The sequence below is a fragment of the Pan troglodytes genome, chromosome 20, assembly GCF_028858775.2.
Source record: "Pan troglodytes isolate AG18354 chromosome 20, NHGRI_mPanTro3-v2.0_pri, whole genome shotgun sequence".
Taxonomy (NCBI): Eukaryota; Metazoa; Chordata; class Mammalia; order Primates; family Hominidae; genus Pan; species Pan troglodytes.
The window spans coordinates 25,572,548-25,587,897 of record NC_072418.2 but is presented as its reverse complement, the minus strand read 5'-3'; the positions used below and the strand labels follow the sequence as shown (position 1 = coordinate 25,587,897).

The window sequence follows — 15,350 nt, the reverse complement described above, 5'->3', positions numbered from 1 at the left end:
ACAGAACTCATTCTTTATAGTGTGAATATAGCACTCCAGAATGTACATGCCTGTGTTCATGTCCTTAATTTTATATTTTATTATCCAGAAAAGTATCATATATAAATTGATGTTGTAGATCTTATTCTAGTCTTTTCTCAGAGTTAGAGAGTACATCAGAGAATATTTCTGTCTTTAAAATTACTTCATTTGGATAATTTCATTCACTTTTATAAGTCAGAACGAGTACTCCTTAGTCTTTCATTTCATCTTGAATCAAATTAAAAATTTTGCCCATGGCCACTTCGTAAATATGTGTGTGTGTACTTTTCAGGGACCACTGACATTTATGGATGTGGCCATAGAATTCTCTGTGGAGGAGTGGCAATGCCTGGACACTGCACAGCAGAATTTATATAGGAACGTGATGTTAGAGAACTACAGAAACCTGGTCTTCCTGGGTGAGAATAACTTCAATACACAATTCCTAATCTACCCTAAATATTTCGTTTGTTTTTTTGTAGGATGTTTTTTGGTAATTGATCTTTGCATAAATGAGTATCAGATCTCTATTTCTAAGAAAATCTTGGGGACCAAGCACGGTGGCTTATGCCTGTAATCCTAGCACTTTGGGTGGCCAAGGCGGGTGGATCACCTGAGGTCAGGAGTTCAAGACCAGCCTGGCCAACATGGTGAAACCCCATCTCTACTTTAAAAAATACAAAAATTAGCCAGGTGTAGTGGTGCACGCCTGTAGTCCCAGCTACTTGGGAGGCTGAGGCAAGAGAATCACTTGAACCCGGGAGGTGGAGGTTGCAGTGAGCCGAGATCGTACCACTGCACTCCAGCCTGGGTGGCAGAGTGAGACTCCATCTCAAAAAAAAAAAAAAAAAAAAAAAAAAAAAAAAAAAAAAGGGAGAGAAAGAAAATCTTGGGGATTTGTCAATGTAGAAAAAAAAAATTCAAGATGTTTCATTGTGATCTGGACTTTTTATATTCCTGAGCTGATCTGTATCCTTCACTCTAAATTAGTGGTAATTCCAGAAATTTAGTGGCATAAAATATTGTTTTCTATACCTTAAAATCTAATTGTCATCTCCAGTTTTTGATTCAGTACTACTAAGTAGTAAAATTAAGGACCTACAAATTTAAAATAGTGTCTAAATATTTAGAAATTTGTTTTAAATTTGTATTTTGTAATTAATTTAGTATTCTATTAATTACACCCTTTTTACTGAGCACATTATTTGAAGAATATGAGCAACATTCATGTTATTTATTTTTAATAAAACAGGTATTGCTGTCTCTAAGCCAGACCTGATCACCTGTCTGGAGCAAGGCAAAGAGCCCTGGAATATGGAGAGACATGAGATGGTGGCCAAACCCCCAGGTAGGTGAGAGTGAATATGACAGATGACACAGATGAGAGGTCCAAATGTCAAGGAGAAAGTCAGTTTTTGAAATACGATTTGGGGCCAGGTGTGGTGGCTCATGCCTGTAATCCCAGCACTTGGAGAGGCCAAGGCGGGCAGATGACCTAAGGTCAGGTGTTCGAGACCAGCCTGACCAACATGGAGAAACCCCGTCTTTACTAAAAATACAAAATTAGCTGGGTGTGGTGGCGCATGCCTGTAGTCCCAGCTACTTGGGAGGCTGAGGCAGGAGAATCGCTTGAACCTGGGAGGCAGAGGTTGTGGTGAGCTGAGATCGCGCCATTGCACTGCCGCCTGGGCAACAAGAGCAAAACTCCGTCTCAGATAAATAAATAAATAAACGAATAAAAATAAGAAATACAATTTGGGAGTTGTGCTCCAAGGAAAATAGTTTCTGGGAAAATAAAATAGTTTATTTTATTTTTTCTCTTACATAGGGGTATCTTTTGTCTTATCCTTCTAACTTTTCTAAGGAATATACTTTCCCTTCCGTTATCTTTCTTCAAGTTTTCAGTGAGAACCAAAGTCCCCTTTTTGGCATATACAAGACTACAAAATCTGCTTTTTTAATGTTTTGGTGGACACATAAATATCTGTGACATTTTAAGAAACTCTATGTTAAACTATTAAGTTTTCTTTCTACATCATGTCTGAAATATGTGAGAATAGTGGTTTCTGTTTCTTTTTTTTGTTCATTTTTTCTGCACATTCCTTCCTGTTTTTATTACTATAGTCTTGAAATATAGTTTGAAATTATAAAGTACGTTGTCCTCATCCTTTGTTCTTTTTCCTCAAGATTGCTTTCATTATTCAGAGTTTATTGAAGTTTCAAGTAAATTTTATGATTGTGTTTTTCATTACTATGAAAACAAATACCACTGGAATTTTGATAGGGAGTTTATTAAATCTGTAGATCACTTTGGATAATATGGCACTTTAACAGTATTTATTCTTTCAATCCATACACACAAAATATTTTAAAATTTGTGTCTTTTCTAATTTCCTCCATTGATACATCATTTATTGTAAAGGCTTTTTAGATCCTTGGTTAAATTTGTTCTAAGAAATTTATTATTTTAATGCTATTATCAATAAGATTGTTTTCCTCCTTTATTTTATCAGATAGTTTAAGTTTATGGAACCATATCTTATAAATGTATGTTAATTTTATATTTTGCTAATTTACTGAGTATATTAATTAGTTTAGACCTGTTTAAATGTACTGTGTATGATTTTTTATATATGAGATTATATGATCTACAAACAGCAACTTTTTACCTATTTGTCTTCAATTTTAATGGCTTTTTAAAAGTTGTTCTAATTATTCTGCTACATACTTTCAGTGCTATTTTAAAATAGAAGCATTGACACTGGGCACAATATAGTTTTGCACTGGTGTCTGTGAATTTCAAGAAACAAACACCTCTTCAAGTTTTTATAAACTGGTTTCAGGAGGTAAAAGATCTTTTGTTGGGCACCCAGGATAATGGGATGCCCTATGGGTTTGTAATGAAGAGGGGTTGTAGGTTGCTCACAAGGCTGCTATGTCTGCACAAGGGTTTACCTTTACTTGGCTTGTTACAAGGGGATTGTGTCGTTGTAATTTGCATTTTATTTTTGGACAGGCTGAATATCCTTCAGGACTTTGGTCTGTAGGGCAGACACTAGGCAGGTTTCTGTAGTCAGGTCTGCATATGGTGAGCCTTACATCAGGATGTGAATGAGTATGGCTTTCACTTAGTATCAAAGAGGATTTTGCCAGGTCACTGTGTAGGTTTCTGTGTAGGCAGAACTGGCCTTGAACTGAGTCATGGAACTGCTTCAGGGACCACAGTAAAGGCTAAGGTCTTGCAAACCTGCCTGCATGGCTATAAATGGGTGTCTTCCTCCAGGCCTCTGGAAGGGCAGGACCTCTCCCAGACTGTGACTGGGAGGAGTTTGAGATGGTTACGGGGTAAGTTCAGTATTCTCAGTGGGACCAAGTTGGGTAGGCTATTTTTCAGTCTGTAGCCAAGAACAGAGGTCCTGTAGTTTACCACCTGAATGAATGCCTGCCTTCTGAAAAGGATGCTCCTCAGTCTTGGGCATTATCAGAGTTTCACAACTCCCTCCCTGGATCTCAAAGCTCTCTCTCTCAATCTCTCTTTTTTTTTTTTCTTTTGAGACGGAGTCTCACTCTGTTCCTCAGACTGGAGTGCACTGGCACCATCTCAACTCACTGTAACCTCCGCCTCCCAGGTTCAGGTGATCCTCCTACCTCAGCCCCCCAGTAGCTGGGATTATAAGCACACGCCACCATGCCCGGATAATTTTTTTTTTTTTTTGGAAGTGGGGCTTGCCGTCTCGCTCTGTCACCCAGGCTGGAGTGCAGTGGCTCAATCGCAGCTCACTGCAACGTCCTCCTCCCAGGTTCAAGCGATTCTCCTGCCTCAGCCTCCCAAGCAGCTGGTACATGCTACCACACCTGGCTAATTTTTGTATTTTTAGTAGAGATGGGGTTTCACGATGTTGGCCAGCTGGTCTCAAACTCCTGACCTCAGGTGATCCTCCCGCCTTAGCCTCCCAAAGTGCTGGGATTACAGGTGTGAGTCATCGTGCCCGGCCATGCCCGGATAATTTTTGTATTTTTAGTAGAGACAGGGTTTCGCCATGTTGGCCAGGCTGGTCTCGAATTCCTTGACCTCAGATGATCGACACCCGCCTCAGCCTCCCAAAGTGCTGAGATTACAGGCATAAGCCACTGCGCCCGGCCTTTTTTTTTTTTTTTGAGACGAAGTCTCATCTCTGTCACCCAGGTTGGAGTGCAGTGGCCCGATCATGGCTCACTGCAACCTCTGCCTCCCGGCTGGGTTCGATCAATTCTGCTGTCTCAGCCTCCCAAGTAGCTGGGATTACAGGCATGCGCCACCACGCCTGGCTAATTTTTGTATTTTTAGTAGGGAAAGTGTTTCACCATGTTGGCCAGGCTGGTCTCGAACTCCTGACCTCAGGTGACCCACCTGTCTCAGCCTCCCAAAGTGCTGGAATTACAGGCGTGAGCCACCACACTCGGCCTTTAAAGCTCTCTTAAAGGCACTTATTTTGGAGATGAGGACTTGCTACATACCCCAAGCTGGTCTTGAAATTTTGGCCTGAAGAAATTCTCCAACCTCAATGTACCATATAGCTGTCATTACAGGTGTGAGACATGATGCTTGGCTCTCTCATAAAGGCATTTTTGTCAGGGATTCCTGACAAATTTTCTTGCTGTCGGGTTAAGAAAATAGGTCACCTTTTATTTTTCCGTCAAACTAATGTCACTCTATTCATTTTTCTATTTTCTATTTCAAATTTGTCTGTAATTTTAGATTGACACATATGTCAGAATTAATTTTAGATTGACACATATGTCAGAATTTAAATGTTATGCCTGAAGTAAATTAGATACTTAGTAGGCACTCCATATTTACTAAAATAGTTACTTATACATTTGTTTGCTGCAGGCAAATAGGAATTACAGGATTTGCACCCACTTTCTTCAGACTATATCTAAATAAAAACATAATTTATTCCCAAATATTTGTTTTATATATATCAGAGGCTTTAATTATATTCTGCAAAAATATATTTACTTCTTTTTAATTTAGCAATATAATTTAATTTGTTTTTCTGTTTTTGTTTTTTTTTTTTTGAGATGGAGTCTCACTCTGTTGCCCAGGCTGGAGTGCAATGGCGTGATCTCGGCTCACTGCAACCTCCACCTCCTGGGTTCAAGTGATTCTTCTGCCTCAGCCTCCCAAGTAGCTGGGATTACAGACATGCACCACCACGCCTGGCTAGTTTTTTGTATTTTTAGTAGAGATGGGGTTTCATCATGTTGGCCAGGCTGGTCTCGAACTCCTGACCTCAAGTGATCCGCCTGCCTTGGCCTCCCAAAGTGCTGGGATTACAGGCGTGAGCCACCACGCCTGGCCTGCTTCTAAATTTGAATTACAGCAGTTTCATTTTGTATAAGAATAACATACATTTAAAACATGAAAACTACCTCTAGTTTTTATAATGCTTATTTATTAAAAGTTTCTCATTAGAGTCTTCTATTTATGGTTATACTGCATTTTCTCTGAAATTTTAACTACCATATAGTTAATGCCAGTGATTGATAATACCTGCCTTCCATGAGTACACAGTTACAGTCAAATATTGTAGTTATCTAGACAAATTCTTTTTTAATAGTCCATTAATGTTGCTTACCAGAGTTTGAGTAAACATTTCCCTTATTATTTTGCAGTTCTTCATGTGTTTTTTTTAGTGTTGGTTTCTTAAAATGAATCTATTGTGTTTTTGGTTTTACTTACATATTAAAATTTTAGACAATTTGTAATTCTGTTTGTACACTTTAAGTCAACATAGGGCTTAATTAAGAAATAAATTAGCTATATGTCTATCACAATCAGATTATATATGTATGTGTTTTTTATTTATAAATATGACCCTAATTATGGTTATGGCCTATCTTGTATATATTTTTTCTTAGCTGTTTTCAGTGGTTGTTTTGTCTTATATAAGTGAGTAGTTGTGAAAATAATCTTATTTCCACACTGTGTTTAATAATGAATGTACATTTCCTTTGTGTTCCTTTCAGATCACTTTTGTTATTTGAAGTTAATTTTTGAAAAGATTTATAATTCTTTACTTTTTTCGGTTCTTCTTCTACAAAATTGTAAAAACAGATGACATAAAATTTACCATCTTAAATCTATTTAAGTGTACATATTAGGACTATGCATGGTGGTGGCTCACATCTGTAATTCCAGGATTTTGAGAGGCCAAGAGAAGAGAATCACTTTAGCCCAAAAGTTTGAGACAAGCCTGGCCCACCGTAAAGACCCTCTCTCGGGCTGGGCGCGGTGGCTCACGCCTGTAATCCCAGCACTTTGGGACGCCGAGGTGGGCAGATCACGAGGTCAGGAGGTCGAGACCATTGTGGCTAACACAGTGAAACCCTGTCTCTACTAAAAATACAAAAAACTAGCCTGGCATGGTGGAGGGCGCCTGTAGTCCCAGCTTTTGGGGAGGCTGAGGCAGGAGAATGGCATGAACCCAGGAGGTGGAGCTTGCAGTGAGCCGAGATTCAGCCACTGCACTCCAGCCTGGGGGACAGAGCGAGACTCCATCTCAAAAAAAAAAAAAAAAAAAGACCCTCTCTCTAGAAAATTTTTTTCAAAAATAACCAGGCATGGGGTGGTGTGCACCTGTGGTCCTAGCAGCTTGGGGAATTGAAGGGGTAGGATTACTTGAGGCTGGGAGTTTGAGGCTACAGTAAGCCATAATCTTGCTGCTGTATTTCAGCTTGGGTGACAGTATATTCACCTGGTTGCAAAACACTTCTAGAAATTTTTCTTTTTTTTTTTTTTTTTTTTTTTTTCTTTTTTATTGATCATTCTTGGGTGTTTCTCGCAGAGGGGGATTTGGCAGGGTCACAGGACAATAGTGGAGGGAAGGTCAGCAGATAAACAAGTGAACAAAGTTCTCTGGTTTTCCTAGGCAGAGGACCCTGCGGCCTTCCGCAGTGTTTGTGTCCCTGGGTACTTGAGATTAAGGAGTGGTGATGACTCTTAACGAACATGCTGCCTTCAAGCATCTGTTTAACAAAGCACATCTTGCACCGCCCTTAATCCATTCAACCCTGAGTGGATACAGCACATGTTTCAGAGAGCACAGGGTTGGGGGTAAGGTCACAGATCAACAGGATCCCAAGGCAGAAGAATTTTTCTTAGTACAGAACAAAATGAAAAGTCTCCCATGTCTACCTCTTTCTACACAGACACAGCAACCATCCGATTTCTCAATCTTTTCCCCACCTTTCCCCCCTTTCTATTCCACAAAACCGCCATTGTCTTCATGGCCCGTTCTCAATGAGCTGTTGAGTACACCTCCCAGATGGGGTGGTGGCCAGGCAGAGGAGCTCCTCACTTCCCAGTAGGGGCGGCCGGGCAGAAGCGCCCCTCACCTCCCGGACGGGGCGGCTGGCCGGGCGGGGGGCTGACCCCCCCCCACCTCCCTCCCGGACGGGGCGGCTGGCCGGGCGGGGGGCTGACCCCCCCCCACCTCCCTCCCGGACGGGGCGGCTGGCCGGGCGGGGGGCTGACCCCCCACCTCCCTCCTGGACAGGGCGGCTGGCCGGGCAGAGGGGCTCCTCACTTCCCAGTAGGGGCGGCCAGGCAGAGGCGCCCCTCACTTCCCCGACGGGGCGGCTGGCCCGGCAGGGGGCTGACCCCCCCCACCTCCCTCCCGGAGGGGGCGGCTGGCTGGGCAGAGGGGCTCCTCACTTCCCGGTAGGGGCGGCCGGGCAGAGGCGCCCCTCACCTCCCGGACAGGGCGGCTGGCCGGGCGGGGGGCTGACCCCCCCACCTCCCTCACGGACGGGGCGGCTGGCCGGGCGGGGGGCTGACCCCCCCACCTCCCTCCCGGACGGGGCGGCTGGCCGGGCGGGGGGCTGACCCCCCCCACCTCCCTCCCGGACGGGGCGGCTGGCCGGGCGGGGGGCTGACCCCCCCACCTCCCTCCCGGACGGGGCGGCTGGCCGGGCGGGGGGCTGACCCCCCACCTCCCTCCCGGACGGGGCGGCTAGCCGGGCAGAGGGGCTCCTCACTTCCCAGAAGGGGCGGCCGGGCAGAGGCGCCCCTCACCTCCCGGATGGGGCGGCTGGCCGGGCCGGGGGCTGACCCCCCCACCTCCCTCCCAGACAGAGCGGCTGGCCGGGCAGAGGGGCTCCTCACTTCCCAGTAGGGGCGGCCGGGCAGAGGCGCCCCTCACCTCCCGGATGGGGCGGCTGGCCGGGCCGGGGGCTGACCCCCCCACCTCCCTCCCAGACAGAGCGGCTGGCCGGGCAGAGGGGCTCCTCACTTCCCAGTAGGGGCGGCCGGGCAGAGGCGCCCCCCCCACCTCCTGGACAGGGTGGCTGGCCGGGCAGGGGGCTGATCCCCCCACCTCCCTCCCGGACGGGGCGGCTGGCCAGGCGGGGGGCTGATCCCCCCACCTCCCTCCCGGCCGGGGCGGCTGGCCGGGAGGGGGGCTGACCCCCCCACCTCCCTCCCGGACGGGGCGGCTGGCCGGGCAGAGGGGCTCCTCACTTCCCAGCAGGGGCGGCCGGGCAGAGGCACCCCTCGCCTCCCGGACGGGGCGGCTGGCCAGGCGGGGGGCTGACCCCCCCACCTCCCTCCCGGACGAGGCGGCTGGCCAGGCGGGGGGCTGACCCCCCCACCTCCCTCCCAGACGAGGAGGGAGGACGCTCCTCACTTCTCAGACGGGGTGGCTGCCGGGCGGAGGGGCTCCTCACTTCTCAGACGGGGCAGTTGCCAGGCAGAGGGTCTCCTCACTTCTCAGACAGGGCGGCCGGGCAGAGACACTCCTCACATCCCGGACGGGGCGGCAGGGCAGAGGTGCTCCCCACATCTCAGACGATGGGCGGCAGGGCAGAGACGCTCCTCACTTCCCAGATGTGATGGCGGCCAGGAAGAGGCGCTCTTCACTTCCTAGATGGGATGGCGGCCGGGCAGAGACGCTCCTCACTTTCCAGACTGGGCAGCCAGGCAGAGGGGCTCCTCACATCCCAGACGATGGGCAGTCAGGCGGAGACGCTCCTCACTTCCCAGACGGGGTGGCTGCCAGGCAGAGGCTGCAATCTCGGCACTTAGGGAGGCCAAGGCAGGCGGCTGGGAGGTGGTTGTAGCGAGCCGAGATCACGCCACTGCACTCCAGCCTGGGCGCCATTGAGCACTGAGTTAACGAGACTCCGTCTGCAATCCTGGCACCTTGGGAGGCCGAGGCTGGCGGATCACTCGCGGTTAGGAGCTGGAGACCAGCCCAGCCGACACATCGAAACCCCGTCTCCCGAAATTTTTCATCTGTAAAATGAAAACTCAATATCCATTAAGTAACAACTGCCCATTTTCCCCTCTCCTCAGCCCTTGACAAACACTCTTCTACTTTGTTTTTATGAGTGTGACTCTTTATAACATATCTCATATAAGTGGAATCATATAGTATGCATCATTCTGTTACTGTCTTATTTTAGGTGATAAAATATTCTCAAAGTTTATCTTAGAATTTTACAAGTGGTTTTTGTTTGTTTTTTGTTTTTTGAGACGGAGTCTTGTTTTGTTGCCCAGGCTGGAGTGCAATGGTGCTATCTCGGCTCATTGGAACCTCCGCCTCCCAGGTTCAGGCAATTCTGCCACCTCAGCCTCCTGAGTAGTGGGGAATACAGGCACCCACCATCATGCCCGGATAAATTTTTTTGTATTCTATAGAAATGGGGTTTCACCGTTGCCCGGGCTGGTCTGGAACTCCTGACCTCAGGTGATCCACCCGCTTCTGCCTCCCAAAGTGCTAGGATTACAAATGTGAGCCACTATGCACGGCCACGATTTTTTTAAGGCTGAATAAAATTCCATTGTATGTATATGTCACATTTTTTGATACGTTTATGAATCAAAAGACATCTGGGTTTGTGAATGCTGGTACAATAAAGATAGATGTTTACATATCTCTTCTAGGTCCTGTGTTGCATACTTTGGATATAGATTAATAAATGGGATTGCTGTATTTAATTATAATTCTATTTTTAATTATGTGTGAAACATAACATTTTAAAATAATGGCTGCATCCTTGTTTTCCATCAACAATCAACATAAGTTTCATTTTCATAGCATTGTCAACAGATTTGGTGGGGTGTTGTTGTTGTTGTTGTTGTTGTTTGTTTGTTTTTTTGTTTGAGACGGAGTCTTGCTCTGTTGCCCAGGCTGGAGTGCAGTGGTGTGCTCTCGGCTCACTGCAACATCCACCTCCCAGGTTCAAGCGATTCTCCTGCCTTAGCCTCCCAAGTAGCTGCGACTACAGGTGCCCACCACCACGCCTGGCTAATTTTTGTGTTTTTAGTAGAGACGGGGTTTCGCCATATTGGCCAGGCTGGTTCCAAACTCCTGACCTCAGGTGATCGGCCCACCTCGGCACCCCAAAGTGTTGGGATTACAGGCCTGAGCCACCCTGCCTGGCTGGGTGTTCACTTCTAAAGGCACTATATTATATTGGGGAGAGGGATGAGCTGTGTTAGGTAAACATAACAGACTTTTCTCTTTATTCTTTGTGGCTCTTTGCATTGTACTCACCTCCTGGGGCACTGTACACACTTAACTCATTTATAAATTTTTCACAAATGTATTTTGGTCTGTGTATTTTTCTTATATTCATATGTCTATAAGGAAATTAGGGCCTTTGGTATTTTGTTATGCAGTTTTTTGTTTGTTTGTTTTTTGAGTCAAAGTCTTGCTCTGTTCTCCAGCGTGGAGTGCATTGGTGTGATATCAGCTCACTGCAACTTCTGCCACTCAGGTTCAAGCGATTCTTCTGCCTCAGCCTCCTGAGTAGCTGGGATTACAGGTGCATGCTATCATGCCCGGCTAATTTTTTTGTATTTTTTAGTAAAGATGGGTCTCACCAGTTGGCCAGACTGGTCTCAAACTCCTGACTTCAGGTGATCTGCCCATCTCAGCCTTTCAACGTGCTGGGAGTACAGGCATTAGCTACCATGCCTGGCCTTCTTATGCAATCTTGTTTATGTAGTTTGTATAGTTTTGTAGGTTAGATGTATAAAGAATATGTATCTGAGTCTAGTATGTGGAGTAAGTTGTTATTTTTATTTCTTTCAGGTATGTGTTGTTATTTTGCCCAAGACCTTTGGCCAGAGCAGAGCATAAAAGCTTCTTTGCAAAGAATAATACTGAGAAAATATGAAAAATGTGGACATCACAATTTACAGTTTAAAAAAGGCTATAAAAGTGTGGATGAGTATAAGGTGCACAAAGGAAGTTATAATGGATTTAACCAGTGTTTGACAACTACCCAGAGCAAAATATTTCAATGTGATAAATATGTGAAAGACTTTCATAAATTTTCAAATTCAAATAGACATAAGACTGAAAAGAATCCTTTCAAATGTAAAGAATGTGGCAAGTCATTTTGTGTTCTTTCACACCTAACTCAACATAAAAGAATTCACACTACTGTCAATTCCTACAAACTTGAAGAATGTGGCAAGGCCTTTAATGTGTCCTCAACCCTTTCTCAACATAAGAGAATTCATACAGGACAAAAACACTACAAATGTGAAGAATGTGGCATAGCCTTTAACAAGTCCTCACACCTTAACACACATAAGATAATTCATACTGGAGAGAAATCCTACAAACGTGAAGAATGTGGAAAAGCTTTTAACATATCCTCACACCTTACTACACATAAGATAATTCATACTGGAGAGAATGCCTACAAATGTAAAGAATGTGGCAAAGCTTTTAACCAATCGTCAACCCTTACTAGACATAAGATAATTCATGCTGGAGAGAAGCCCTACATATGTGAACATTGTGGCAGAGCTTTTAACCAATCCTCGAACCTTACTAAACATAAGAGAATTCATACTGGTGATAAACCTTATAAATGTGAAGAATGTGGCAAAGCCTTTAATGTGTCCTCAACCCTTACTCAACATAAGAGAATTCATACTGGAGAGAAACCTTACAAATGTGAAGAATGTGGCAAAGCCTTTAACGTGTCCTCAACTCTTACTCAACATAAGAGAATTCATACTGGAGAAAAACCATACAAATGTGAAGAATGTGGCAAAGCCTTTAACACATCCTCACACCTCACCACACATAAAAGAATTCATACCGGAGAGAAACCCTACAAATGTGAAGAATGTGGCAAAGCCTTTAACCAGTTCTCACAACTTACTACACATAAGATAATTCATACTGGAGAGAAACCCTACAAATGTAAAGAATGTGGCAAAGCTTTTAAGCGGTCCTCAAACCTTACTGAACATAGGATAATTCATACTGGAGAGAAACCCTACAAATGTGAAGAATGTGGCAAAGCTTTTAACCTGTCCTCACACCTTACAACACATAAGAAAATTCATACTGGAGAGAAACCCTACAAATGTAAAGAATGTGGCAAAGCTTTTAACCAATCCTCGACACTTGCTAGACATAAGATAATTCATGCTGGAGAGAAACCCTACAAATGTGAAGAATGTGGCAAAGCTTTTTACCAATACTCAAACCTTACTCAACATAAGATAATTCATACTGGAGAGAAACCCTACAAATGTGAAGAATGTGGCAAAGCCTTTAATTGGTCCTCAACTCTGACTAAACATAAGGTAATTCATACTGGAGAGAAACCCTACAAATGTAAAGAATGTGGCAAAGCTTTTAACCAATGCTCAAACCTTACTACACACAAGAAAATTCATGCTGTAGAAAAATCTGACAAATAAGAAAAATGGACCAGGCTTGGTGGCTCACACCTGTAATCCCAGCACTTTGGGAGGCCAAGGCGGGTGGATCACAAGATCAAGAGATTGAGACCATCCTGGCCAACGAAGAGAATTACTAGAGAGAAACCGTACAAACCTGAAAGATATAACAGTGCAGTTGACAACACCTCTACATTTCTAAACACCTTTAAATGGTTGTCATACTTGATTGTAGGTAAAATATAGTAGAGGAAACCTCTACAAGTGTGAAGAATGTGGCAAAACTTTTTACCAATGCTGACACTTTATTGGACAGGAAATGATGTATACTTGAGAAAAATTATGCAAATGTAAAGAATGTGAAGAAGCCATTAATATCTGTTCACATCTTATTCAATATCAGAGAGTTCATACTTAATAGAAGCATTAAAGATGAAATTACTGTCAATAGATTTTTTCAGAAAATATAAGCCTTTAAAGTGAAGAAGAGTATTTATTTTGAAGACAAGCATTAAAATATCAAGAGTGTAAGCTGGGCATGGTGGCTCAGGCCTGTAATTTCAGCACTTTGGAGGCCAAGGCAGGTGGTTTACTTGAGGTCAGAAGTTCAAGACCAGCCTGGCCAACATGGTGAAACTCCATCTCTACCCAAAATACAAAAATTAGGTGGGTGTGGTAGTGCCTGACTAATCCCAGCTACTCGGTGGTTGAGACAGGAGAATCGCCTGAACCTGGGAGGCAGAGGTTGCAGTGAGCTGAGTTTGTGCCACCACACTCCAGCCTGGACACTCCAGCTGCACTCCATCTCAAAGAAAAAAAAAAAAACTAATATGAAGAGTGTTGTGGTACCATTACTTGTATTACAGATCTTATTTTACACATTTTGTTCTAGAGGAAAACCCTGAAGTAGTTGCTCCAGCTTTCTTCAACATCAGATAATTTATCTTGAAGAAAATCTCTGCAAAGGTAGTAAATTTGGAAAAACATTTTTTTACAAACTACAGCCTAGGAAACACCAGAGAGTTCATACTAAAATATGTTTTTGCAGATGCAGTAATATAAAAAATTATTTGAAAAAATTAAGTCTGTAAATGTCAATTCAGAGTAGATATATCTAAGCAACTGACACTTCAGACAGTACACTAAATCAGAGGGCTGAGTTTAGAAAATAATTGAGAACTGAAGTTTGTACATAAATATTTTGTATATAACTTTAAAAAGTGTATAAGATATTTTGGAGAGTTATTACATTCAAATTACGTGTTTTTTTTTTTTTTTTTTTGAGATGGAGTCTTGTTCCCATCGTGCAGGATGGAGTGCAGTGGTGCTATCTCAGCTCACTGCAACCTCCACCTCCCAGGTTCAGGTGATTCTCCTGCCTCAGCCTTCTGAGTAGCTGGGATTACAGGCGTGCACCACCATGCCTTGCTAATTTTTAGTATTTTTAGTAGAGACAGGGTTTCACCATGTTGGCCAGGCTTTACTTTTGTTTTTTGTTTTTTGTTTTTTTTTTAGACAAAGTCTTGCTCTGTCACCCAGGTTGGAGTGCAGCCTCCGCCTCCCAGTTGAAGTGACTCTCCTGCTTCAGCCTCCCAAGTAGCTGGGATGACAGGCATGAGCTACCATGCCTGGCTAATTTTTGTATTTTTAGTAGAGATGGGGTCTTGGCCATTAGGCAGGTTGTCTTGAACCCCTGACCTCAGGTGATCCACCTGGCTCAGCCTCCCAAAGTGCTGGGATTACAGGCGTGAGCCACTGTGTCCACCAAAGTATACTTTTTTCTTGAAAAAATTTTATAGACTTTTTAAATACGTGAATAATGATGTAATTCAACTCTCAAATTCATGCTGTTTCTTTATTCCTATTGTATTCACATGTGAAAGTATGTGATGAATTGTTCCTGCATGAAAGATATGAGAGATTCTTTTTTATTAGGTGGGCGTTATATATTCTCTCTTCTATGAAAGAGTAAAGACATTAAAATGTAAGATGTATGATGAAAATCTAAGTAGGGATGCTCTTTGTGATTAACTTATAATATTGAGCAATGCATGAAGTAGGTGTTCAGTATAATACTCTACATTATGAGAGAAAAATATTTTTAATTTTAGTTAAAATTTAATAGTGTATTATTTTACTAATTGTACTTTTATGTGATACAATCCAGTACATTTTAAAACTTTGAAATTATGTGTAGACTTAACTTTTTAATTTAACATTTTTAACACGTTAAATACTATTGTGCATTCAATGAAGCATTATTTTGCCGCTAACCTTAACCCATTCCACCTTAGAGTGTAGGTAAAAGATGGTAACAATATATTATTTGTTAACATAATAAAGTAGTATTTGTAGTAATCTTTTTTGCTAGTGGCTTTAAACAGCAAAGAAGTTAAAGAATGTTGTTCCTGTATGTTAAGTTTTTATTTTTTCTTTCTCATTTAAATTTACTTAATATTTTTGGGTACATAGTATGTGTATATATTTAAACCACATATGGCATATTTTGATACATACATACAGTATATAGTAATCACCTCATGGTAAATTAGGTATCTATCACCTCTAGCATTTATCCTTTGTATTACAGAAAATTTAATTTTACACTTTTTGTTACTTTAAAATGTACGACTAA

The 15,350-nt window shown here is 43.2% G+C and overlaps 1 protein-coding gene across 5 annotated transcripts in view; it reads left to right on the top strand.

Moving 5' to 3' along the window:
- Positions 1–15,073, top strand: part of LOC455904 (zinc finger protein 724) — a 33,382-nt gene extending 18,309 nt beyond the window's left edge. For 3 of the 5 annotated variants that reach the window (XM_512552.9, XM_063801450.1, XM_063801451.1), the window contains 3 exons: positions 314–440; positions 1,274–1,369; positions 11,103–15,073. In XM_512552.9, the coding sequence (XP_512552.5) occupies positions 314–440; positions 1,274–1,369; positions 11,103–12,736 (1,857 nt within the window). In that variant the 3' untranslated portion in view covers positions 12,737–15,073. The remainder of the gene's footprint in view (positions 1–313; positions 441–1,273; positions 1,370–11,102) is intronic. The other 2 variants (XM_063801452.1, XM_009435172.5) reach the window with 2 other exon arrangements.
- The last annotated feature ends 277 nt before the right edge of the window (positions 15,074–15,350 follow it).